This window comes from Dermacentor variabilis, chromosome 1 (assembly GCF_050947875.1).
Source record: "Dermacentor variabilis isolate Ectoservices chromosome 1, ASM5094787v1, whole genome shotgun sequence".
NCBI classification, from domain to species: domain Eukaryota; kingdom Metazoa; phylum Arthropoda; class Arachnida; order Ixodida; family Ixodidae; genus Dermacentor; species Dermacentor variabilis.
Genome location: NC_134568.1, coordinates 240,282,244 through 240,308,571, shown reverse-complemented (window position 1 = coordinate 240,308,571; position 26,328 = coordinate 240,282,244). Strand labels below are relative to the sequence as shown.

Sequence of the window (26,328 nt, the reverse complement as noted above, 5' to 3'; positions counted from 1 at the left end):
TAGACTTCATGTTTGTCCCTGGAAGGGCCACTTTGATGCAGCTGCACTTAATCTACATCGAAATAGGCGTTCAAACAGTAATAATTATTGATTGAATAGAATCTGAATATTTGAACAATAGCGGCTCCGAATGTCTAATTAATAAGCGAATTCCTCGTATTATTTACTGGATAGACTTCTTTTTATTCATCACTCTGAGTCAACGCCTTTCCTATAAATACATAAATACCATAGCCGCCTGCCTGTTTTCCTTCACATTACTCAGTCGTTTTCAGAAAGAGATTCTTCTCCGAACCTCCCGCGCTTCGAAGGACGTTTGTAGCTTTTCCGTGCCACTTAAAACTATTATTATAAGGTCCCTTTGAATAATCTCTAATCCTATTGCACATCCAATTTTAAAGACAAAACCGAGGTTTCAAACATGTACGAGTCAGGGAAGGATGCTTTTTTTTTTCGACACGCCTCGCACTACCCCTTACGCATCATGCCCCTATAGCGCTGTTTGTTTCATTATGGCCGCGTTTGTGTTGCCTTTCACTTCGAGTACATGTTTATACTTTTTCATGCATTTTTTTACATTTTAATGCACACTCCGAAGCACTGGAATACTACAACTCTCGCTGTTTTGTCGACCTTCGCTGTGGTCGCTTGACGAGCTGCAGTCACCGTTTTTAGCGGTCGATCCTGCAGCACAGCGTTCTGTTGCATAAGCATATATTCTTTAGGTGTGATTATTCCTGCACAACTCCGCGATTTCCGCCGAAAGAGAAAAAGCATCTTGAATTCAATAGATAAGCTCGTCTTTGGAAGCACTTGACTACAATCGTGTATGAAAAAAGAAAATTATTCTGATCCCACGCGCTAGAGGAATCTATGTTATACGAAGCATTTTGCGGGGAGCTGGCTGTCCAGCACCTCTTGGGGCTATGCAAAGCGTTACGGGAGAGACCACCATATTTGTGTAAGGCGAGAAGGTGCCCTGAGGGACGGGAACGTGTGCATGACGACAGATAGCAAGGGGACGACGATAGTATGACGACAAGGGCGATGCAATGACTGCTCCGGCAAAGAAACGCTAAAACCTGCTCCGTTACGACCAAGTCCAATCCCGAAGGTGAATACATGTGTGTGTGGAGCAAACTGGCATTCTCCCGCATTTATCAGCAACTTGTTATCTGACGTGACGCGCGCGAAGGACAAGGGTGACGTTGACAATGATTCTTGCTTTCCATTCCTGCATTTGTGGCGTGGGAGCGCGTGATCTAGCTTTTTAAAGCAAATTGTTGCTATGCGACGTGACGCTCGTGCTAATCGTCTCAACGCGCTAGTTGGCGTCAGCGATAGCGTGAAAACGGCAGAAAGGGGAGTTAGCGCAAGAAAGACGATGAAAGCGGTTAGCGCGGAAGGAAGTATAGGAGTAATTAGCGCAATAATATTAGCGCAAGATATCTGTAACACAAGCACTAGGCGTCTTTGGCTTCCCTCATCAGCTATGCGAGGCCAACTCGCCCAACGGTTGGCCCTAAGACAAGCACTTTTTCGCGAAATCTTCTTCCGTGGGCGTTGTTCCGGAGAGGGAAGTTTTGTGCAGTGTTTTGATCAAGCTGGTCGAACTCTGTCGAACTACAAATAATTTGCACCTTGCAGCAGTTTGAAGTTGCGACTCATTCATACGCAGCTCCCACTATACGATGATGATGATGTTGATAAACTGTTGATTACGTTTATAAAAAAAAAGGAACAAGCCCGCTGTGGTAGTCGGCCTGGGGTTGCTTGGCAGGAATAAAAAGAAAAGCCAAAATACAAAGTAAAAGTGAAAAAAAGCTTAACGCAGTATAGTGATCAAAACAGGAAAACAATAATACAAGCTAATGATTTCGTGTTACTTCATAAAGCGCGCTGATTTGCCATATTTAGTGCGTGCACGTGTTTTGCATTACATGGTTATCTACGTGTTGTGCATGCAAAAGTAAGGAAATCTGAAATTTCAATAAAAGAACGAGAAGAATAAAATTGTCCCTTTCCCTTTTACCATTGAAGGGGAAGGGGAATCCGATAAAAAATTATCTAGTACATATTCAACGCAATTTTTTAATTCCGTTTTTTTTTTGTAATTTCATTTGTAGGATTTTAGGGGGGAATAAATCGTTTAATACAACGCCATGCTAAGCCAGTAAGAAGCCGACCAGCAGTCCGCGGGCGTTTGTGATCGTAGTGGTCGGTAAAGATCCAGCTGATCGCTGGATTAACATAAAGATAAGGAAATTTGGTGTATATATTTTTCCTTTCCTCTCCCAAAGCCTTCGCTCGGTTTATGAGTGGCGCTTACAGTGGCACAAATTTAGTGCGTACCTATAGGCATGGAGGAGGAAAAAATACTAGGCGGTAGCGTCACGTGACAATTTTGACGCCAAGTAATAAAAAGAAGTACAAAGAAGAGGCTAATGGTGAAATAGGCCCTCACCACCTGGTAGGCAAGCGCTAATTTCGAGACGCCGCGCGATCGGAGAGCGTGGGGGAGCGGAGAGCCGAGTCGAGAGTGGAAAGCAGGGCCGAGGGCCGATCGTGACGACGGCGTCACTAAAAGCTACTGCGAACCAAACAATGCCTTGAAAGGTACGGCAGCCTTGGACGGCCTATTTTCCAAGAGCCTGCAGCAGGTAGGCTCCGAAAGAAGGGAGCGATGGCGTCTAAGGAAGTTGGCTTGCCAAGGCTAGCTGCTTGGCGTTGTGGTCCCTCCTATTATTGTTCCTTCGTCCATGCCGATAGAGCAGCTCGCAGTGCTGTGTTCTCCTGCGGTGTTCCCATTTGAGACCTCTAGGACTGTCCTGAATGAAAGTGTCCTTTGTCACGACTTGGATTCTGTGAGAGCAGCTATTTGCCCCTGAATGAGGTCTGCATCTGTCCCTAATTGAGGTCTGATGACACTCAGATACGCAACTTTCCTTCACAGTGCGTGTGCGCTATGCATGCGTTCTGAACAACGCGCAATTTCAACTGCCCGAACATTCTGTGGCTTGTATCATGCTTTTTTTATTCTTGTTTTTTTTCATGTATCATGTCTTGATGTGCGGATATCTGTGCATATACTGCACGCCTCCAGATCGGGCAAGAATAAACATTACACGTGCTTTCTTCTGCGCTTCCTGTGTGCTTTGTTTTTGCACTGGAACCTTTCAGATTTAATGTCCGAGCCGAATATTGTCATGAACTTAAATTTGGAGAATTGCGGCAAAGCACTGATGGAAACCGTACACCTCGGTTGTGTGCGTAATATCGCCGTCAGACGCTCGTTTTAAAAGAACATTGAAGAAAACGCGCGTTCAAGTCCACGAGGTCAAATGGCTCCGTTTGAACTTTCGCTCGTGGACATCCACGCTTGTCGGTTGCAGTGGTCTTTGAAAGTGCGTCTGCGTTAAATCAGGCGCATTTACTCTGATGATGGCATAAAGAGTGCAAGTTTATGGGTGCCAAACGGTGAGGCACGAGTTGCGAAAGGAGTGTGGAGTACCGTCGCGTTTTATCACACAACAGGGATCCTCGCGGGTGCTATCGCACCTCAAAGCTGCATAACCCTGTTTTCGTATGACTGGCACTGTTCCAGGAGTGTCATCCCACTGACGGTCACTTTCTCTCGCTTATCGACACTGTGTGTGGGTGTTGTGGCCGCTTCGTCCCTCTTTCTAGCACTGCCGTTGCGAGATTGCCGCAGCGCTTTTCACCCTATCAGCATGTTGGCAGTTCATGCTTATGCCGCGAATCGCGCTTCACTTCCGCATATCGAATGACATGCCGCGTGGAGTAAGCCTCATGTTATGTACAGGTCGCGTAAAATTGACAGGAACTCTGAATTCTTTTTACGCTGCTTCTTTCCTTTATAAGCACAGATTACAGGCCCGTGACTCCCTTCTTGCTTGGCCAAACAATACATATAAACTTAGGCCGGTTCTAATAAACACACAAACAAGATATAATATGATTATAAGATGCAAATAAGAGTCGGGAGGCATGGAACGCACGCGCCTCAAAAAGTTCAAATCAACCCATTGTACGTCGCAGCGCATGCAATTCTCACAGAAAGTAAATGACAGGCTGTAAAAAATGACGTAGAAATTGTAGCGGAGTTACTTGGTGTTTCTGTTATTCTCAATGTAAAGAAAAAAATGATTGTATGTTGTTTATTTTTATATTTAATGTTTTTTGCAACTACCACAATGGGAAGCTTGTCAGCGATTCTAACTGTTTGTAAGATTTCCGTCACGTGGTCGGCGTCGAGTTTCTTTATATGTATTTTGTATACGCGAAGACTAGATTGAAATAGCGGGTTTCAAAAGTCCCAAAACAACTGACAGTTATTGCGATGTCCTTCTAGAGTACTCCGCTATTTTTTCGGCCGCTAGGATTTTTTTTTTTAACGCGCGTGGTTAAAGCATAGTACTCGAGCGTTCTTCTTGTTATCTTTATTTCATTTCTTTTTTTTTGCCTTCAGTTTGCGTTCCGTCTCCATCGGAATGCCGCCACCAGGACTGGGAATCGAACTACGCGAGTGCTAAACATCGCAGTGAGGAGGAATTGAGTGGTGAAGGTTAAGAAATAAATGAAGTTACACTAAAAGAGAAGTATTAAGCCAGGTTACTCGCTTAGAGTAATTTCGGTGTTTGTAATGCTGCCAGCGTTTCTGTTATTAAGGGAGGAGAACTTGAACCCAAGGCCGGAGTATGATTTGCGCATGCGGGTCACTAATTTGAAAGGGAGAAATTGTCATTCGCCCGACATATGGCCACATATTTATTGTCCGTACGCTTCGAATTGTTGGGTCTTGCGCTGCAGCCTGCTAGCCTTCTGGTTAGCTAGAACGGTAGAGCAACCGGCCTGAGTCGGGTGGTTCGAATCCCGGACAAGAAATATATATATATATCTATATTATACTGCAAGCTTTCTCTCTGAGAAACCTGTGTGGGTTACCTTAGTACGTAATTTCGTGCAACATTCTGGATGGATGACGGTTTTTCCCTTTCATCAACCTTTCTCCACCTTGGAGGCTTTCGCAGATATTATTTGACAAAAATCGCTAATTTGGGCGATTTCCTTTCAACGTGTGATATATCATCGGCGCGGATAGCCTCATGTGTGACAAAAGCCAACAAAGCCTACGGCGATACGCCCACTCCCCGCTTTAGGAGGGGACGTCACACTTAACCACCGGGATGTGGAAAAAAGAAAGACGTCAGCGTATCAGGAGGCGCCGGATGGAGCCGAAAGCTGAGATAGAAATTAATAATGCTGGATGATTGTGGCGTGACGAATATATGCATAGGAAGTAAGAGGGCGTCGTCGTCATTGTCCAAGTTATTGTTTTTATATTCTCACCCAGGTAGCAGGATATTACCGGTAGTATATGGGTACTATGGGTTATCAGGCTCTTACCAATAACATATCGGAGTGCTTGTAACTGCACAGAAGGAATGTACATATTTCACCTGACTTGTACATTCACTTTTTTTTTAAGTGAATGAGCTTTCCAGCTTTCACTACGCCATAGCAAACGATCTCAACTGTTTGACGATGGTCGCTTAAAACAAACAAACAAATACAAAAAGAGAGATGGTTTAACAGTTGATGTTAAAGTTGTAAATATCATATGTTGTAAATGCCTGTGATTCTGTTGTTTTATTCATAAGGCGAGAAATTAACTTACCTCGCAGTTCATTAAAGTTTGTTTACAGAACGCTGGAAGAAGCATCGGTATTGTCTGAATGCTCGAAGAGAATAAAGATTGTTTTCCCCTCAATGCTGCGATGAAACGCAAAAGCAGAAGAAAAAAATAGACTTGTTGGTCAAAATAACCTTCGGGAGTGAGTTGAAACAGCGCAAATTTTATTTAATTGGTAAATTCTATATTTGCTATTGTACATTTCCTGAGCAACGAGTAATAGTGGCAAAGGCAACCGTTTTTTAGCTACAAAGCTATGCATACATTGCCCTCAATTAAAATAAATTTGTTTTGGAAAGCGATCACCAATTATTATCATGAAACATGGTGCTTATACATTCATTTACTGAGCAATTATTTACGAGTTACCTGCGGAACGGTTCCCTATGTTAAGCGAATCAATGCGAAGTTCTTGCCCGAATGATGTGGCGGAACAGCAGTTCAGTGGCGGAAATTACTGCTGCTGGTGGACTCTTATTGTCGTCGCTTGATCTTACATTCTATTGGCCGGCAGCCGAAGCAAAAATAAAATAAGAGAAAGAAATTGACTTGATTTTCCTCTGATTCTTGCAGACAGTTTTTGAGGCCTCATTTTTCTTTTGTCTTTTCAGCTATAAAACGTCATTTGCTAATCACAGAGAATTATGTAAAGATCAAAAGCGTGATCTACACATTGTTATTCTTCGACGCTTTTTTGTTCCGAGTGGTCAATTATGTTTTGGTTTACCATGGCCGCGTGATAAACGTAACCTAACAGCACCGTCTGTGAACGTGGCCGTTGTTCGGGTGTTGAATGCGTGGTCTAAAGGGGAAAAAAATTAAAGGTAAACGTAGGGTGGGCCGGTGGACGCATTTCCTAATGTTCTCGAAGCGGTAGTGCACACTCCCTTGCAGATCACCGGAACCGCTTTATTGGCGCTTAACGTAGTGTTTAAGGCAGACAGTTGGGCTAGTTGGAATTAGGACAAAGACATGCTCTAGCGCTCTAGGAAAAAGAAGAGGTGCAGAGACAAAAATGGACGACAGAAGATGTAGAGTGCTCTACCTTCTGTCCTTTTTTCTCTGCACTTCTCTTATTTTTGCGTACACGCTGGAACATGTCTCCGGCTTAACGCAGTGCTCTTGCATCTTTCTCCTGCGCTCCAGGGTAGGGGGAGACCTCTCTCCTGTGGTCTTCCCCTCCCTCTCACACTATTTGAAACATCGCGGCGCTTCTGGCACGTAACTTTTAGTTTTGAGTTTGCGCGCAAAAATCATACACTCACAAAATTGACCATGAGCTCGCCTCCCCCCCCCCCCCTTCCCAACACACACACACAAACACACACTTTTTTCCCACTCGACCGTTATCTGCCTGTTTAGATGAAGCCCTGCTTGAATGTTACTGCTTACAAAATAGGATGCGCCGCCCTTCGTACGCTGGAAAATGGAATATGCGTACTTCATTTCAAACGCACATCGAGCATATATGCCTCACCAGAGAGAGAGAAAGAAAGCTATGGGGGAACATCAAGCGTAACGGAAATAAGTTGTCAATTAATGCATCAAAAAAGGCTGCCTAATCGCACTTCTTTTATCTTTTTTTCATAGGCTTTACCATGATCGTTCTCGATGCGCTGGCTCACATGTCAAATAAGTCCACCTCTTCCATCACGAACTTGAACTAGAACCTATTTTCGCTTATAGTAATCTGAATTTTCCTTTAATGCATCTTCGAGCCGTTCGTCAATGGAATCTGGTCCCAGCTGGCATCGCATGCATTACTGATCACGACGCATTCGTGAGCTGCCTGAAGGGCTTTCTCAAACTGTGAACTTCTGCGTATTACTTGCGCATTTTCTTTGTCATCTTACGACGTTATTTGCCAGTGCACTTACTTGCTTTTGTTGTGATTCTAAGTGCTAGTTTGCCATGTTGATACGCTAAGAAGTTCCGGTATTTGGTTTTGTTAATTGTTTAGGCCTGAATACAAAACATGAAACAAGTAATTACATAAAAAGTGGCCCTATCTCTCCTGTTTTCTCCATATTATATCCGACCTATATATATATATATATATATATATAAGGCGTGTGTGTATATGTGTGTGTATATATGCTAAGCGCAGTGGAAGAGTCGAGATACTGGCGAAAGCTTCATTTATCGATGATTTTGTTATCTATATATCGATAACACCGTGCTAGGGTTGTGTAATAATAAAGGCTTGTTTATTTCTTCTCAGTGTACCTGACTGATTTTTCTTCCTGCGAGGCATAAAATTTGGGGAAATCTCCAGCGCCATACTTATCTAGTGTTGCACTAAAAATTATGCGCACAGACTGAGAACAGTGGCACGCTTTGCTATGCCTTTTTCAGATATCCACTCCTGTAAGCGAATACAACATCACAAACAAAAAAATTGCCAATATTGGTGACGTGTGCGAATCCATGAAGCAGCAACTTCTCATTCTCGTTGACTGGGCAAAGTCGGTCCCCTCCTTCACGGAACTTTCAATAGAAGACCAGGCAAGTACGCTGCCATTTACGGATTAATTATTGACATTGAAAACGTTATGTGTCCGAACAATAGTGTCTCCGGTCCAAGTTAACAAAGGTGCTCAGCGAATTCAACATCTTTCCTGTACAAGATTCAGTACACAATGGTAATACCTAGAAACGTTTCTAGAAATGATTAAATTATTTAGCTTAGAGATGTTCAAGTTATAGGGCGGCGATAGATAGGTCGTATCTGAATAATAAAAGCGCGATATTTAAGAAGATGTAAAAAAATGTAGGAAATATTCACAAGAATGCAAGGGAATCTTCAGAAAACAAAATAGAAAAGGACACACAATGTTTACAAAAATGCTATTGAGTTCCCTGTTTGCGGATAACAGCGTGAATTTGGGAATCCCACTTATAAATGTGCGGACGGTATTTATGAGTAGTCAACTCAAAAGCGTTTATTATGTTCAGCTGTGCAAGTATTCACCCATTTGACCTGTTTGATGTGCACACACCTATGCATATGGGCGTACGTGTACACATATCAAAGTGATGAAACGCTTGACCTGGCAGGACCCTGAGAGGTCAAGCGTTGCAAAGTTCAGAAAAGCTGTTTAGCGGGTACAGAAACTATAACGACCCTGGAATGCTCCTATTTGGACAAGGCGAATTTGATATGACAGCGCTACTAATGTCCATTTGTAAATCACACTTTTCGATTTGTAGACGGTGTTGTTGATTTTTCACTTAGGCATTTGTGTTTTATCTTTAACAGTATGCAGACATCCATGTATTATATCTTATGTGCACATATAGGTATATGTGCATGCGTCTGTATAGTATTAGGGCCTACAAAGTATCGCAAATCGAAAACAAAATCCTGTGAGTCGCATCAGCGACGCACCCGCACTGAGATACGTACGTCGAACGTCTTGTGGGTGCTCCAGACGGTGTATGGGCACTAGGGTACAGAAATGGACGTCTGCTGGGGCGTCTCGCGGTCTGGGGACGTCTCGCGGTCTAATTTGCAATCGTGCCCGCTCCATATTCGTAATGGGCCCGTTTGTTTGGCGGAGGGTGTTTGCGCACTATGGGTAAAGAAATGGCTTCCCTACTGGCGGCGCCCTAAACTGCCCTGGGCCGCTCGAATCCGCCTTACTCGTTAATGGTTGGAGGTCCTGCGCTTGCGCTAGAGACGGGCAAGTTCTGCCTTGGTAGAAGGTGTTGGTTATTCCTTCGTCTTGCTGCCCGAGTCTCTTCACACCACTTCTGGACCGTTTGTGTCGAACGCAGATGGGGGGGGGGGGGGGGGAGTAGTCACAAGCGAGCAAGCGTCAAAGTTCTGCAACAAATTGCACATTTGTACGCCCTACAACTCCTGATGAGCGCTAGTGCGAGATTGATAAATAGTACCTACTATGGTATAGTAAGCTTTCTCGAACGCGACTATTCCTGCTGAGATGGAAAAATCTACTGACGTGCTACGCCTCTCTGAAAGGCGCAGGCGAAGGTAAATTTAGCTCCGATTGCATCATGTGTGACCTGATAACGGCGTCATCTGGCGCACGCGACACGATGTGTGATCGAGTTTTTCCTCTACGCAGCGATGCCAAAGTAAGGCGTGTGGGTTGCGGAGATGTAAGCGATATTGCTATAACATGTATTCGTCACATGCGGCTTTAGCAAGCGACCCCTATGCTGACCGAAACGAAAGGCGTTTCACATCAACAAACCGAAAAACGATCGCCTTATCTATTACAGATAACAGGCTCTAATTGCTTCTCTACTGCCTGTCACAGTGACAACATATTTTTAAGGACCAATTTGAAAAACGCTTCATGTGAAAAAAAAAGAAATGGAAAAAGAGGAAAGAAAAAAGAGGAAATAAAAAAGGTGAGGCCTTTACTTGGTGAGGCCTGTCTTAAGGGCTGGCATAAACTTAGTGACATAATATTTCACACTCATTTATTGTAGGAAGATTTCTATAGATGCAGCCTGTGCGCTGCAGTGGATCTTTACTCAGCACCGTACAATATTCACTAGGAACACATAGATCGTATTTCAATTTCACTTTTATAGCGCTTACCTTAGCGAATTATGGCACATTATCACGTTTGTAGGTTGAATAACGTTAGAGCTACCGCTGTATCGCACAGCGAGGCCGATGAGGAGCCTCTAACGAGTTCACCGACTCAGTTAACCGGCTGTGGGCTCGTCAAGCTGCATAACTGCAGCTTTTACCTGCAGTCCTACCATCAGTTTGTTGTACATGGTGTCAAATAAACTGATTTCATTGCGCTCGCTCACTGATGGTATTAGTCTGGTACGGCATATGTTGTTGCCTAGTTTTTAGATACTTTATCATCTCGCCTGTGTAGCAACGGAAACTACTTCACGTAATCCCTTCGGAAAAGCTTCCGGAGCGCTAGCGCGTGAGCCCTCCGAGATCTGGCAATGCGATTGATTGCGACCGGGCGCGGTTCAGAATCCTGGCCTCGATAAATGTCGGTTCTGGGCCTTGATAAATGCAGCTACGGAATTATTCCCTGCTCCATTTGAGGACTTTGGGGTAATTGCGCGTAGGAGTTTCTCCGCACTGTTTTTCTCTGTCATATACATGTGCCGCAAGGAGTAGTTAGCGTAGCGATCGAGAGGTTATTATAACTTCGTTCTCCCATTCCCCATTTCCTCATTCCGTCGCCCGCCTCCACTCCCCCCACTTGACGTGATTCACTCACTAGCGAAAGGCAGACGCTGTTCTTTCTTTTGTTCTCAGAACTCACTGCGATGGCACCGTGCCGTCCCAGGTGGCGCTGCTGCGTGCGCACGCGGGTGAGCACCTCCTGCTGGGCCTGGCGCGACGCTCGATGCACATAAAGAACGTGTTGCTGCTGGGCAACGACTTCATCATCCCGCGAGTATCGTCGGAAGTTGAGATCAGCCGTATCGGGGCGCGCATCATGGACGAGCTTGTCACCACACTTAGGGAGGTGCAGATCGACGACACCGAGTTCGCCTGCCTGCGAGCCATCGTCTTCTTCGATCCAAGTGAGCTGACGTCACCGTCGGTGCACCTGGCTGCTTGCTGTCGCTCGCTGACTCGTCGCGACCGGGTGGGCCCAACAAAACATGCTGCCGTGATCGCGTTCAGCTCGCATGCTTTCACAGAATGTGTGACGATTGTTTGGCCTTCCGGGCTTCGAGGGTGGTTTGACGCTGACAGAAGGGGCGAATCATCGCTGGTCTGTTCGGCCACGGCGCACAATGTACGCACCCCATTACCCCGTCCAGCTCAGCAAAGAAGGAAAAACAAAACAAAAACAAAATAAATACGTTTAATAAGTACGCTCGCGTACACGGGTACGTTTTCATCTAGTATGGACAATTTCAGTGACGTACCAGACTGAGTCGATTAAAGAGACATTGCCAGTCCCTCGTAGACTTCCGCTTTTGACCTGAATTACTGGAAGCACCGGCAATTGGCGACATATCATAATTGTTATGAGCCTTTCAACCAGCATCTGCCGAACAGCTTTTCATTGATTGCTTGAGGCACTTGTTAGAATTGCGCAAATGAAAAAGGCCACAGGTGTTCAAGGAATTTAGAATACTCGTGAGTACTGTACCGCTGTGCCTAACAGATTATTATTATTATTATTATTATTATTATTATTATTATTATTATTATTATTATTATCTAGAGTAGGAACTAACACAAAAGGAAGAAAAGGTGAGGACCCGAAAGCCTTTTGGTAAAATAATTATTTGAATGATGATAAGCATTGGCTCGCTTCATTGCCGCAGTTGCAACATGAGTGCTAAAATGAGCAATTAAATTAACCAAATCCAAAATTATTGGGATTTTGGTAAATATCTCATTGACGTTGCGATCAGTCATGCGAGAAAATTTCCGCTTTTCACCTAATCAGGCAGAATGTCAGAGGCAAAGTAGCACTATGTGCTGCAGGTGATGGATAAACAAAATTGTAATGGCTCTGAAATAGAACGAAAAGCTCGGTATATCTCTTGCTGTGTTTGCTGCTTCTTATACTAGATGGAAAGGAAAAAATATGAGGCCTTATTATGTTTAGGTTTTAGGAGATGCGGGCTCAAATCTTTTGCAGCAGCTGCTCTTTTATAGATTGAGCGATTACATATTAATAAAAATGTAGAAAGATCCGCGTCGGTGCATTGCACAAGCCTGAACTGGACAAAGGTCACAAAAAATACACATGAGGACAGGTTACAATAAAAGCACAAAAGTCTGGTATAGAAAGGCAAATAAGGTCAGGTCGCACAGAACAGAAACACGCGAACATAGAAGGTCAGTTTACAAGATTATAGTTAATGCACTGTAGATATACACTATATTTATGTAGTCGCTTCTAGAAATCGCTAAAGAGCCATTAGCACTCGCCTTACCGATGTACTTGTTGCCCATAGGTCTAGCATCTCGACGATTAGGGGCCTGGGCAATCCCACTGGGTCACATTTCAGTGGGCGCCTTTTTTGAGGCTTCAGTGCAGAAAACAGAATTTTCGAAGCATGCAAGCATCAGCACAAGGACATCGGAAATGATTATTAAATGATACAGTGGTAAGAGAAACTGGCACTCAGCCAACAATGTTAGTCCGGGATGCCTGCAGGATTAGTAATTCCGTATAGGAGGATACTTGATTGGTGTGCTCACCTACTAGCTGTCTTTCTAAAAAAATTGTGCTGTCACTTGCGCTTCTCTATGCAGTTACTGGTTTTGAAATTCTGTTGGGTGGCTTCCTCCATTTCACTATTACAAAGGGCAAATGGAAATGTTTTATGATATTGGGATTATCATATCTAAGGCATCTGATTCTTCCCGCATGAGTTCCAAGTTCATTTTACTCTGATAGAAAATCTTGAACTATTGGCGCTGTTGACGATGGCGAACGAGCCAAGTGTTAACTCATTAAATGAATCCGTGTTGCCACTTTGCGCTGAGCTTCAGTGGTGTCAAGCGCTTAACGTTTCAAACACATCAAGGGCGTGAAACCGCTGAAGCTCAGCGTCAAGTGCTCCAAGGAAATCCCGTTCACTTTCAATGCTCCAGACTACTACCATTGCTACCTTTCCTTACCTAAGAACAAAGGAAAGGAAATGACAGGGGGGCCATACTATTGCAGCCTCATAGCCGGTTCCTATTTTTCTATATCATGTTTTGTTCGATCGCCTTATGACATGTAGCATTTCGTATATTCTTATCGAGGATGATTTGCTTTGTGGTATTGGAGTAAAATAAGAAACAAGAGCCTCGTATGAGCACTTGGCGTCTTTCGTTGTACTTTATTTTGAGGTTATCAGATTTATCGTGTTTTCTTTTATCATTTTTATATCACTTTTCATTAATTTGTTGATAACCGTGGTACTTTCATCTTCAGTTGAACCTTGTTTTTATGGACAACCCAGTGACTGCTCCTTTAGGTGGATTACGTAACCGACGTGGACCACTCATTTTGCCTCTATTTTGCAGACACAAAGGGTCTCAGCGAGCCGCACAAAATCAAGGCTCTGCGATATCAGGTGCAGACGAATCTGGAGGATTACATCAACGACCGCCAGTATGACTCGAGGGGACGTTTTGGCAAAATTATGCTCATGCTGCCGACGCTGCAAAGCATAACGTGGCAGATGATAGAGCAAATCCAGTTCGCTAAGCTTTTCGGAATGGCCAAGGTCGACAACCTGCTGCAAGAGATGCTGCTGGGAGGCATGGTTGGACCGCAGGCGTTCTACAATCAAAGTGAGCAAGACTCGGACTTTCGCAGCACAATGGGCCGCCGTTGTGGGGCATTCATTTTGTCTCATTTGTAATGGCTCAATGAAGGAGACGTTAGAGCAGAGACGTTCATCAGTTGGGGATTGTGTAGCATGCCAAAGAATAAGGGATGGTCAAAAGCAATACGGCGCGAATCACTATGGGGCGTGCCTCGTAGCCATACTCTGGCTTTGGGACATTGAACCCATTTAGTGCTAGTATGTTAGTACCCAATCATCCATGGAGTATTTGAGATCAGAAGTGTTTCAAAAGAAAAAACTCACGTTCCCTCGATTGTGTTGCCTCTACAGAAATCATGATAGTTAGATGTGCTAAATGTCGTGCAGATTATATGGGAAGCTCTGCGTAGATGAACCAGGAATGTGGAAATTAACTTTTCCTTGTAATTGACGAAAAAAAAAACTACCTTCTCTTTCCTTCAGAGGTGCATCCAGTGCGCAAAAGAAAGAAATATAAAGTTTTCCTCTGGAATTTGACACTTCCCGCACAAAACTTTTCTGCGCAATATTACGTGCCTTGTGAACTACAGAATGATTTTTTTTGCTCCCTTGAACTACGCCAGCAAAGTTCAGCGCATTTATGATTCTGGAATAGCGATCGATTTCGTTTAAAATGCTCATTTACAGTGCTAAAATGGAATCAATGACTGTGTTTCTCAGAATTTAAAACACAGTTTTGTTTCGCTAAAAGAAGTCCATTAATCTGTAAACTCGAGTGGCCGTTGAAGGTTGGACAAATGCATTATTCCCTCAGGGTCGTACACTTTTGGGAATATTAAACCAAGTCTATCTAAGCATTCTTTGTTTTTGTTTTAGCGTGTTCTATTTTCTTTTTGCGTTAGTTTTCACTACTGATGCCTATATACCGAGTGGCGCTCATTGCTGTTTTATTGAAATGTCATATGTCATATGTCATATGAAATGTTTATTGAAATGTCAACTTACGAGAATTGTGTTAAATTTTAATAATCACATTCTACCTAAACGGTTTCAATTGCAGCGCTTTGCGCAGTATGGTGTATTGCAGTTAAGCTTTGCAGTTAATACAATAAACAATTAATGCAGACTTAATAGAGATTGTTGATTCCCGATATCTTAAAGCTATAGCATAATCAAAGTAATGACATTATTATTATGGCAATCGAGTCGGGCATATGTTGGCTTGTCACTGCTGCAGTAACTAAATATTGTTGTAGGTTCCTTGGAAAAGAAACGGACCGAATTTTCGGTAACACAAAAGGATGAAGGACACGAGCCTGGATATGCGTTCACAGCAACTATTTTGACCATCATGCGCTTTTCAGCCACCATGGAATTACGGGCTGCAATGTTATAATTGATGGATTTCCGCGGTCTTTGCTTGTCTGGATTGTCAGGGACTCACTGAAAACTGGCAGGAGAGCTGCATATGTCTCCCACGGTCGTAGGAGGTGTTTGTGGGATACAAGGAAAGAGATGTGCGCGAACGCGAGCCTTCTTTGTATGCCTGATCCCAAACGAGACTAAACACAGCCGTTCCCCTTACCGGAAAACGACCGGGTAACCGCAGTCTCTTTGTGCCATCGCCCTTGCCCGATTTCAAAACAGAGAGCACACTGGATGCAATGGGAAGCAGGCGTCCTGCGCGCTTGGGTGCTTTGAGCCACTCAAAAAGTTCGGTAGCCGAATCAAGAAGGCGCGAGAGGCGTTAAAAGATGAGGCCTCTTGAGTTGTTGCCGTTCGTGCTTGGAAGTAGAACTAGGTAGAAAACGCACGGCCCTTCGTCATGGTGGCAGCAAAGAAATGATATATGCATAGTAGCCGGGTTGTGGAGTACACCGAACGCAAAACTGCATGCAATGAAACCCTTTTAGGGTTGTTCCGCGCAAAAACTTACGTCGACAGTTATCAGTAAGGTCCTCTTCCTATCACTTGCGCATAATAGTGGTGTACATTTGCTTCTCTGTACGCGTTCAAATTATCAACCCGTGTAAATTTCGCGTTGACAAAACCTCGCGGGAGGATGGTTTCCAGCTTTCGGAAGCACGCTTGTTTCCAAAGAAGAAACGATGCAATATAGAGCTGATTGCACGAAATATTGTGGATATCAAATAACAGTTATTGTATAAAGGAGATTATGACAGTGACTACGTACTTTTAATAACAAAAAAAAAGCTTGAAGAGAATACACTTCATAGGCACCTGCATTGCGGCAGAGTTCTCAGCTGAAACCCTCTATAGAAGAGCTCTCGCTATCATGCGAAACCTCATGGTTCCTGGCACTTTATTAAATCAATCAATCAATCAATCAATCAATCAATCAATCAATCAATCAATCAATCAATCAATCAATCAATCAATCAGTCAATCTATCAATAATAATAAATGAATGAATAATGCTGAATGAATCCTCCTACATGTGCGTTGTCTGGCCACCTGTGTGTCACATGATCCACGGAACATGTGACACATAGAAATTGTGTGCACAGAATTTCTAGTGCGCCACACAAGCCCTTGTCTTGTCGCTCCGAAATGACGCCTAGTTATGGTGGCTGCACGCTTGCGGGGTTCGCAGGCGCATCGCCGGACTGCCTGTCAGGAACGTCGACCTCGCCCCTGGCGCTCTCGAGTAGCATCATCCATCAGTCGATCCTGCAGAGCAGCGCGGGGCTCGAGAACCTTGCGAATGGCCACCAGGGCCGCCGCTGTGATGGCCACGAGTTGAGCACAGGCGGCGGTCTGCCGCAGCCGGACACCCCGATACCGTCGCCGCCCGAGCCAGCCCCCTTCAAGCCCATGCAAGACCTCGGCGTCCAGGCATTCAAGACAGAGGTGCTGGAGACCGAGTCCACGTATTAAGCGCGTGCCTATAATTGCAGGCGCACGCGGCGTGCTGCACGGTCGTATCCTAGGGAGTTCCTCACCCCACACACACACTGCCGATGGTTGCACCTGGACTCTGCATGGAGCTGAGGCTTCCTGATGTACAAAAAAAAGCAAAAGCAACGCAAGCGTTTTGCTCTTATAGCTCACGCCTTTTATGTTCTGAAAGGAACATATCACTGTGCTTGTTAAGGACAAGGTGATACCAAGTATTTTCTTCTCAACACTTGAGTCCTTACGCAAATCAATCTGTATTATAGGAGAACATATTCGCTGTATTTCTGTATGCGAAATGAATGTCAGAATGACAGCTCATGAGAGTGTTGAAGTGTAAGTATTGTACTATCATTTACTGTTTTTACCCATTTCGCCAGCGCCGAACAGGTAGCGGTTGGTAAAACATACCGACTGTTCAGCCAGGGAGAGCCCATTTCGAGGGTTTGTTGGACGTGGCTTCAAAGTGTTCAGTGCGTTATTGCGAACTGGTCATTATACATTTCTGGTCATATTGTAAAGAAGACGGAGTCACCGAGTAAATTTCATGCATACTTTTATTATATTGAAGGCGATTTCAAAGTATTCTTGTGCAGATGCATGCACTTTGAATAAAGTATATTGTATTTTCCAACATCTTTCTTAAATAAAATTCTCCCTGTCATTCAAGCGCTGTGACTACACTGGCAGCATTATATTCTCATCACGCTTTCCCCCGAAGACAAATGACACTAGAAACCTTAACATTTTGTTTTCTGCACAACTTGTTCAGAGCCATAGGAACTGTTTGAAGAGTCTTGCCTTTTTCTAATCGATAACAGCAAATGATCTCCTGGTATTTTCTTTATAAAATCAAATACGCCATAGCACATACATTTCTTCGCATTGACACAAACCCCGCTTTTTGAATTGCTGAACTTATAGGCCATATAAACAATATATGATAATTTCTTATTCACAGAAAGCACGCAATATATGAGGGGAAATTGAAACCGCCACGATTAATCAAAAACAGTGGACATAAAAAGGAAATGACAGCCATTTAGGTCTCTTTCTAGCCCCGATTAGCGCTAGAGAAAGGATTGTCTGACGCACTCTGCGAACTGACAAAAACAGCATCCTTCTTTTATTGAGATAAATAAAATAAATATACAATTTGTCGCCGTTTGTCGACGACGCTTCTCGCTTGAATAGAAATATAGGATGAAAAAGAAAATATAAGTTCTTGGATTTGATAATGTTTTAACAGAAGAACGTGTAACACATGCAATAGTAAGTCTCGAAAAGTTCTGACGGAAACGAAGTCTGCGGATGGCTGTGGTACACAGGTTTCAGATGCAGGAGTGAGACACAATTGCACACAATGAAGTTGAGTCAATAATCATCACAAATACCAGCGTCTTCAAAGAAGCGTTGTAGTGTTTTCATTGCTTTGTGGTCGTTTTTAGTGGCCATGGCAAGTGAACAAGGCCGATATGCGTCAAACGCAGTTCTTGTTCAAGGCTTTGCAACGTGTAGTGTTCTTCGGATAGCCAAGCAGTATATGGTTACGTCCTCGTGGCGCACGAATATGCCGAAGAGGATACACGCAACATTCGAAATAGAAAGCACTTTGTGCAAGCACTTTCTAGGCAGAGACGATGCATATCTAACCCTTCTCGGGAGGACAGGGAGGCAGCCCTGCTCGGCTGCTCTGACCTGATGGCCCAACGGGCCTTGGTCGAGCGGGCCCGGGCGGCGGCCGACGCCAATGGGCTCCCGTAAGGGGGAGCCCACCTACTGTTGGTGCAAAACTTATGTAAATAAATGTTTTTCAGACAGACAGACGATGTAAGAGAGTGTCCATGCGCAGCGAAAGATGAGAGTCCATTTGGTACTCAAGACGTGGGTCAACTGTATGTAACGTTGATTTTTTGTACTCTCTGTGAACCAGTTACACACGCACAGTTCTCACTTGAGACCTTGCAAGATTCGCCGTGCGTCGGACGTCGCCGTGTGTCGGATGTCGTACAAGCTCCGATGCCGTGAAAACGCCAGTTGACATCCGCCAGCATACTCTTCGTGCAACTCTGGAATTACTAACGCCGATCTGAACCTTTTGTGGTAATGGAACTACTAGTGTGCACGTGAATTAGGTCTTGGTATCTTTCAAACAATTGATGTAAAACCAATTGCATATGAAACGGCTGGTACATCACGTTTACTGCGGAGGCCTTCTATTGATGTTTCAATTATAGGTAGTTCCACAAGATAAGTAGGGTGTTCTAAAATGCGTATGCCAGAAATTCGACTTGGGAATTTACGGAACGTACTGTTGGGACACACCATGTGTTTGTGTTCCGCGACGACTCTCAATATGGGAAATGAGCGGGTGGGAAGAGTGCTGGGTGGCTAGTCGAAAAAGGTGGCGACACGTCTCCGCGTTCCGGAATGCATTAAAGGGAGGTTCTCGCTAGATCAGCGTAAGCACTTGCCGTCCGTACACTGGTGCCATGAAGAGTGCCGCCAGCGGGGAGCGAAGTGGTGGCCTCAAAGCGAACGCGTGAGCTGCCGCTTGCTTTATTTCAACTGAGCCGCATCTCCACAGCTCGGATTACGTGATCTCAAAAACTAGACGCGCGGGAAAGCAGCGCGCATGTTGCCACCTGAGGTTTGGCCTTAACCCTGGCACTCGCCGCCGATGACAAACACTAAGCGCGCGGGCTGCGTATGTACTAATCGCGCAGGCAGCAATGCGCGGCCATGGCCGGATTAGAGGAGGAGACGCGCGCTCTCCTCCCTTAGTGCGCGCTCGATCAAGTGACCTGCCATATTGGGCACGAGGGAAGAGAGCACGCATCAAGCCACTATCCTTTTCGGCTCACTCTCGCGTGCTTGTGCTCGCACCCACCGCATACGGCCAACGCCCCTTAGGCCTGTGCCTTCTACGTTATTACGTCATCCTATTTGGACCGAAATTTGCATCGCCAAATCTGGCCTAACGAAAGCGTTGACGTCAAAATCATCGCGGCTTACTCGGGGGCATCGCTCGTAGATCGAAGTGCACCAGTTTTGTTCTATCTAGGAGACATTGATACGGAGAGCGGGCCACTCATTTCTCATCGCACTAGGTCTTTATTCGGAAGTTTGCTGCTTTTTTCGTTAGCATCTCTCGAACTGAAGCGCCATTTTTTTTACATTGCTCTTGCTGTTGTGCAATAAACTGCATTTACGATTAAATGCCTTGCCTATAACAATGTCATATCGTGTTTACAAACTGTTCACAAAGTTTGAGTTGTCGCGCGCAAACATTTTCGCGAGCCTAATTTACAGGCTTGGGCTTTTCTTCTTTCGCAAAAGCTAGTTCGGTTGGGCCATCTTGCTAGATTTTTCGCCGCATTATCTTTTTTCTCGAGCTTGAACACAGAGTATAAAAAGCGAAAACATGAAAAGCAGTAGGAGTGGGTGCGATGAGTACCTATACATCTTGTAGCCTAGCTCCATCTCAAAACGTGACTCCACAGCCACATCCTGTCCATTTCTCTCTCTCTTTCTTTTCGTGGCGCACTGTTTTCAACGTTGCCGAATGGATACAGAAAGTGGCACCCAGTGTAATTTACGTCATTCTTTTCTACTTATTTGGGAGCTACAATTTCTGGCGACGGCTGTCTCATGTTTTGCTGTCATCATTTCGCTGCTGCTTGCCTCACTGCCGTTGTTCTTTATTATTTTTCTTCTTGAACACTTTCGTCACGCTTCCTCGCGCTAATGTAGGCGATACATGGGAAAGAAATTCTGGACTCTAATAGTAGTGCAGCTTCCGTACCAGCAATGCATTGCACGAGATAATGCGGGAAACTTGCAGCGTATGCAATCGAGAAATGTCTACCACTTGCTGCATGCGAAGCAGTAACAGTGCTATGGTTCGGCAGGTAGCGGGCCTTGTTTGCTGGTAATGGGTGCACTGCAGCGGAGTGTGGGCTATATCCTTTGCCACTACCAGTAAGAATGCGTTAAAAAGCAGATGTTTAACGAATCTGACGTTTTGCAAGACGGAAACACGGTACTGCAGAGTTATCACTATGTGGACAGTGAGGCCACGAATGCGGCTTGCAGAACGACGCAAGGAGTGAAACATTGAACTGAAGCAACTATTTGGTAGTGGAGTTCATTTTCTGGAAAGGTCACCGATGTCACCTGAGGCCGCCGAAAGCAACTGAATGCTGCAAAACGTAAGCTGATATGCCTTAATGGGCTGACATTAACATATTAAAAAGTTCTATTTCGTGTTAGAAAAAGCGGCGGTAAAGGAAGCCATACCCCTGTAAGGACTGCGTTCATTAGATAAGCCACTCTGTATTTCCCTCCGGCGGGATCAATGGCCATATCTTGATATAATAATACGCGCGGCAGCATGCGCGAACCCGTGAGGAAGGGCAAAGAAAGAAAAAAGAAATCTGGAAAAGTGTTATTACAAAACATCAGCCTTGGCTTTTCTTTATTATGCTGTCGGTACAAGACAGCCCATTGAAGCCGAATATGGCTCCATACACACACATTTCTTGATGTATTACTAAGGGAAGTCCACTTGTCGAAATGTTGACTCTCGCTCTTACCTTGTTCTCGTTTTGCTCATAGTCTTGAATTTACATCTCCCGCCTGCCCCGTCTTTTCCCTCTTTATAGTAAGTGGCATATAGCCGCACTGCCGCTCCATGCGGCAGCTAGTTGACATTCGAGAAGCGAACTGCGAAGTCTTCTAATTGTGTCGGATCCCAGCGGATTTCATAGTGAAACTTCAAAAAGAGTTGCAATGAGTGCGACGTCGCATAATGAGGAATTGTTTTCTAAAATATCGGACAATTAATTTTTTCTGCGCAACTGACAGGTGTGTGTGCGTGTGTGCATGTGTGTGTGTGTGTGTGTGTGTGTGTGTGTGTGTGTGTGTGTGTGTGTGTGTGTGTGTGTGTGTGTGTGTGTGTGTGTGTGTAGGGGGTTGGGGAGAGGGAAGTTGATGTGTTGGAGCACTTTATCACAAATGACTTACAAATGCGATAGCAGTAGGATCAAGTGCAAATCGGACATGCGCCATCCAAATGGAACGACAGACGATCACGTAGGGTGTGTGCCGATGCGAAGGCGTCATCAAGAACGCATCGATCGAATTTGTGGTCCACGCGGGCTTTGCGTATTTTTATTTGCCGCCATCAGTGATAAGAAGACCAATAGCACGACGTGGTGTATGGCTTTGCACGTCAGTGTTGGGAGAATGATCAGGAGAGACGAGATGCCTGGATCCACGGGGGGAGGGGGGGACAAGGTTTTTTTTTGATGTCAAAAAAGTAGTACAAAGCGTACCTGTAGCTCACTTACGCATGATTTCTTTTGTACTATAGATTGCAAAGCTGACTTGGAAAACATAGGGTGTCGACTGCGCGACGCTAGACTGATGCTCTTGTGAGCAAGACTCCATCGTCGCGGGAAAAAAATCAAGCGCAGTCGGGTGATGTGCACGAAGCGCGCACGACAATACGGCCCATATTCTGGAGCACTCTGTGACTACGGAAAAAAAAAAATAAAGAGAGAAGATGTCTCGTAGGTGAACAACGTCGGGAAAATGTGTTTCAGAGTTAAATGAAAGATGTCACTAATCATCCATTCTCTTATACATCCATCAACGCACCGCAGTCGCTAGGGTTACTGTATAGGCCTCTTTAAGGAGACACAGTAACTCTATACCCTCATGCAAACTGCCGTCACCTAGGGTGTGCCTTCGCTGTGTGTGCTTTCATAATAATAATGTTTGGGGTTTTACGTGCCAGAACCACTTTCTGATTATGAGGCACGCCGTAGTGGAGGACTCCGGAAATGTTGACCACCTGGGGTTCTTTAACGTGCACCTAAATCTAAGCACACGGGTGTTTTCGCATTTCGCCCCCATCGAAATGCGGCCGCCGTGGCCGGGATTCGATCCTGCGACCTCGTGCTCAGCAGCCCAACACCATAGCCACTGAGCAACCACGGCGGGTGCTTTGTGTGCTTTCGTAAAAGCAATTGTGTTACTAGTTCTGCTGATGTTTGTGAAAGAGCATCAATTTCTTCGAGTTATTCTTGACCGCCAGCTCACATGGGCTTCACACATCCGCGCAATTGAAAAGCAGACCAATGCAGTAATAAACGTACTTCGGCGACTCGCTGGCACAACGTGGGGGGGATCAGTGTCTTCACTGCTACAAGTTCCATACCGCACTCATAAAACAAAGAATCGCTTACTCGGCACCTATTCTTCATGGTTTATCGCAAACTTCTGAGGAACGTCTTCAACGTTTACTGGCAAGAGGGCTGCGAGTGTGTCTTGGGGTTCCGCAGGCTACCTCGAGTTTTTTAGTAATTGCTGAAGCTCGTCAGCCACCATTTCCAGTCATACGAATGGTTGAAACATGCCGACATATTTATCGCATCTTAACCCAACACGAGAAGCATCCGTTAAACCTCGCGCTTACCCAAAGAAACAAAAGCAAAATTCATGATGTTGTTCGAGAACATAAAGCATTATTACCAAGGTTTGAATTATGCAAAGTGGATGTTTGTTACCCTCCCTGGATATTAACATGTCCTAAAATAGTATTATCGGTTGACGGGATTATATCTAAGAGAGACATGTTCATAGTAGCCGCACAACAACTGGCACACTTTTCAAATTTACTCCTTATATCCCCAGTACATCCGCGTTTATACAGGTGGTTCGTGTCATAAAAATTCCTCGACTTCAGCATCCGTCATTCCACATTTAGGGCTAGAGCAAACATTTAAATTATCCCGAGAGACATCTTCCACCGTGGCAGAACTGTCTCAATCCTGTGTGCTTTGCGTTTCATAACATCAGAAAAATATTCGCAAAAATGGGTTATCTTTAGCGATTCGCAAGCCGCTCTCACATTACTACAGAGCAATAAGAAAAATTCTTTGAACACTTTGCTATTGTATGAGACACTCAAAGAACTTACAAAAGCAGGCGCAATGAACCACATAATTGCATTTCAGTGGATACCTGAGCACTGCAATATTCCTGGTAATACTGCAGCGGACGCAGCTGCGAATCGGGCGCACAATAAAGCAGAGACAACCAATCTTCCCCTATTGCGTAGTGAAATCCGTCTGCTCCTGAGACAGATTTCTTGTCGCTTCAGCAAAACTACCCGGTTTGATCAGCAAACTAAAAACTCGGAGTTGTACTTTATAGAGAGACCCATGTATATACTTATCAATGCCGGAAAATCTAAGAGAGAACGGAAAATTTGAAACCTTGGTACACCGCCTGCATCTTGGTACTGCATTTATGAAACACTTCTCGTACAGGCTAAAACGTGTCTCTAGTCCGCAGTGTTCTTGTGGCCATCCAGACGAAGATGTGCATCATCTTCTCCTCGAGTGCTCGAAATACGATCCACAAAGAAGGGTACTGCAAGCAAATTTATCGATATTAGACAGAAGACCATTCACTCTAAAAAAGATACTTGGCCCATGGCCAACTGGGCCTTCATAAAAGAGCGCTTCTTGCTCTGAAAAAGTTTTTAGAGGACACCAACATTTTGGGAAAATATTAAGTATCAGATGATCCGAATACGCTAAATGACTAACATAAACGTTGTTCGTGGTTCATAATTGGTTTATGGGGTGATCGCAACTTTGGCGCAATATGTATAATTCTGTTCTGTACTAGCAGTGTATTACATGTGTTGTGTGTTTTGGCTGTTCAAAATATCTGACTTTATATATGCGTACGTGGACTGAACTAATGCACAGAACTTTGCGACTCATGTACTGTTGGACTGTATATTTTTTTTTGTTCACCCAGTGTTCTAATGAGTGGCATGTTTCGTGTCGCTATTCTCCCTTTTTACGCAAATTTGTTTCCTGGAGCCGCAGTAGCTCAATTGGTAGAACATCGCACGCGAAATTTGTTTCCTTTGCCAAGTGACAAGGAGTAGCCGGTACCACCATAAAGGCGCCAACCTCTCCTAATATTCATTTCAATAATAAAAAAGCTCTGCTAATGGCAAACTGACATAGAGTTCGTTTTCTATAGACGTCACTGCAATAAACTATATTACTGATTAATTTATAAATGAAGCTTTCTTAAGCCAGGATATACCTTATGCTTTTTCTTCTCATGCATGTAAAACCCGCTCTTGAGCTAACACAATGAAGCGGTTGACAAGAGTTTGGAAACTTCATGGCCGTCAATTTGATCACTGGCAGTGTCTCTGTTCTTTTATTAGCTATACGGAACGAGAGAGTGAAAAGGTTTAATGAAAGTTGAAGATGCCAGCCCTATTATATGCAATGCTTGCTACTTCAGCTGGTGTGAGGGAAACGAGATGAAAAGGACAAGAAAAAGAAAATATCAATAAAACAAATCGGGCGCAGATGATACAAGGTCAAAGCATGTCTACGAGTCCTTCTAAGCAAAGCAACTCGGACACATCGCTGGATCAGGAGTTTTCTTTGATAAATTAAGCGCTATTATAAGGATATGCAAGGTGGTTGATTAGACAGCTTTTATTCTTCAAAACAAGACAAAAAGAAGTATCATCATACTCTTTCAGATTCTGCTAATCGCTATAGTAGATTGCCAATGGCATCTCATGCCAAAAGCTACGTGGGCAACGAAATTGTTTTTTGCATATATCCAAAGAGCCCTTAAATATGAAATAGGGCCTATCCTAATGTTCTGCACTGTAAGCCTCCTTTTGTTTTTTCCATTGTGAAATAAAGTTTACTGCAATAGATATTTGGAGAAGGAAAAATGCCTTTCTGTAGCATAATAGCTACCCGTGCTTCTGCCGCGAGTGTACTTGCGAACGCAGGTTCTCGTGTCCTAAGGTAAATAAGTATTTTTTCCTTGGACAAAATAAAAATATGCAACACATGGAATATGCTGCAGTACGACCTTTGAGCCGTTCCCAGCTTTTACTTGCTCATTCAGGCAATGGAAAGTAACGTCATGAACCATTGCGCGTTTGATACAACACTTTATTGCAGCGAAGCAGTATATGGCTAGCCTATTCGTCTGTCCGTCTGTCGCCTGTACACCGAAGACTCCTCCAGCGCAACCCCCCGAAATGTGAAGTGCGCTGTCCCACAGGGCAGCGTATTATCGCCGCTTTTGTTTAACACCGTACTCGGCGCGTTTCCAAGTTGTCTGCCTCGGGACAGTGACTTCCTTGTGAGCATAGCTGTCTACGCAGATGACATTGCTTTGTGGATAAGCAGCCCTTCGCACCTTGGTCCGCGGCTTTGTGCAAACATGCAAAGAGCTCTAAATGCTACTTCGGAGTACTTGGGTGAAGTTGGCCTGCTCATATCACCTGCTAAGTCGGCTGCAGTAGCATATCACCTTAAACAACGCGCTCGTCGAACAATGAGTCGACTGTACCTTGACGAAACGTCTATAAACTGGGTGCGACAACACCGTTATTTGGG

General features: G+C 44.4%; 1 protein-coding gene across 3 annotated transcripts in view; it reads left to right on the top strand.

The window, feature by feature from the left end:
- Hnf4 (Hepatocyte nuclear factor 4) overlaps positions 1-17,533 on the top strand; it is a 209,670-nt gene extending 192,137 nt beyond the window's left edge. For 2 of the 3 annotated variants that reach the window (XM_075672190.1, XM_075672174.1), the window contains exons 4-7: positions 8,069-8,218; positions 11,005-11,245; positions 13,704-13,973; positions 16,563-17,533. In XM_075672190.1, coding sequence (XP_075528305.1) covers positions 8,069-8,218; positions 11,005-11,245; positions 13,704-13,973; positions 16,563-16,846 — 945 coding nt within the window. In that variant the 3' untranslated portion in view covers positions 16,847-17,533. The remainder of the gene's footprint in view (positions 1-8,068; positions 8,219-11,004; positions 11,246-13,703; positions 13,974-16,562) is intronic. The other variant, XM_075672182.1, reaches the window with a different exon arrangement.
- The last annotated feature ends 8,795 nt before the right edge of the window (positions 17,534-26,328 follow it).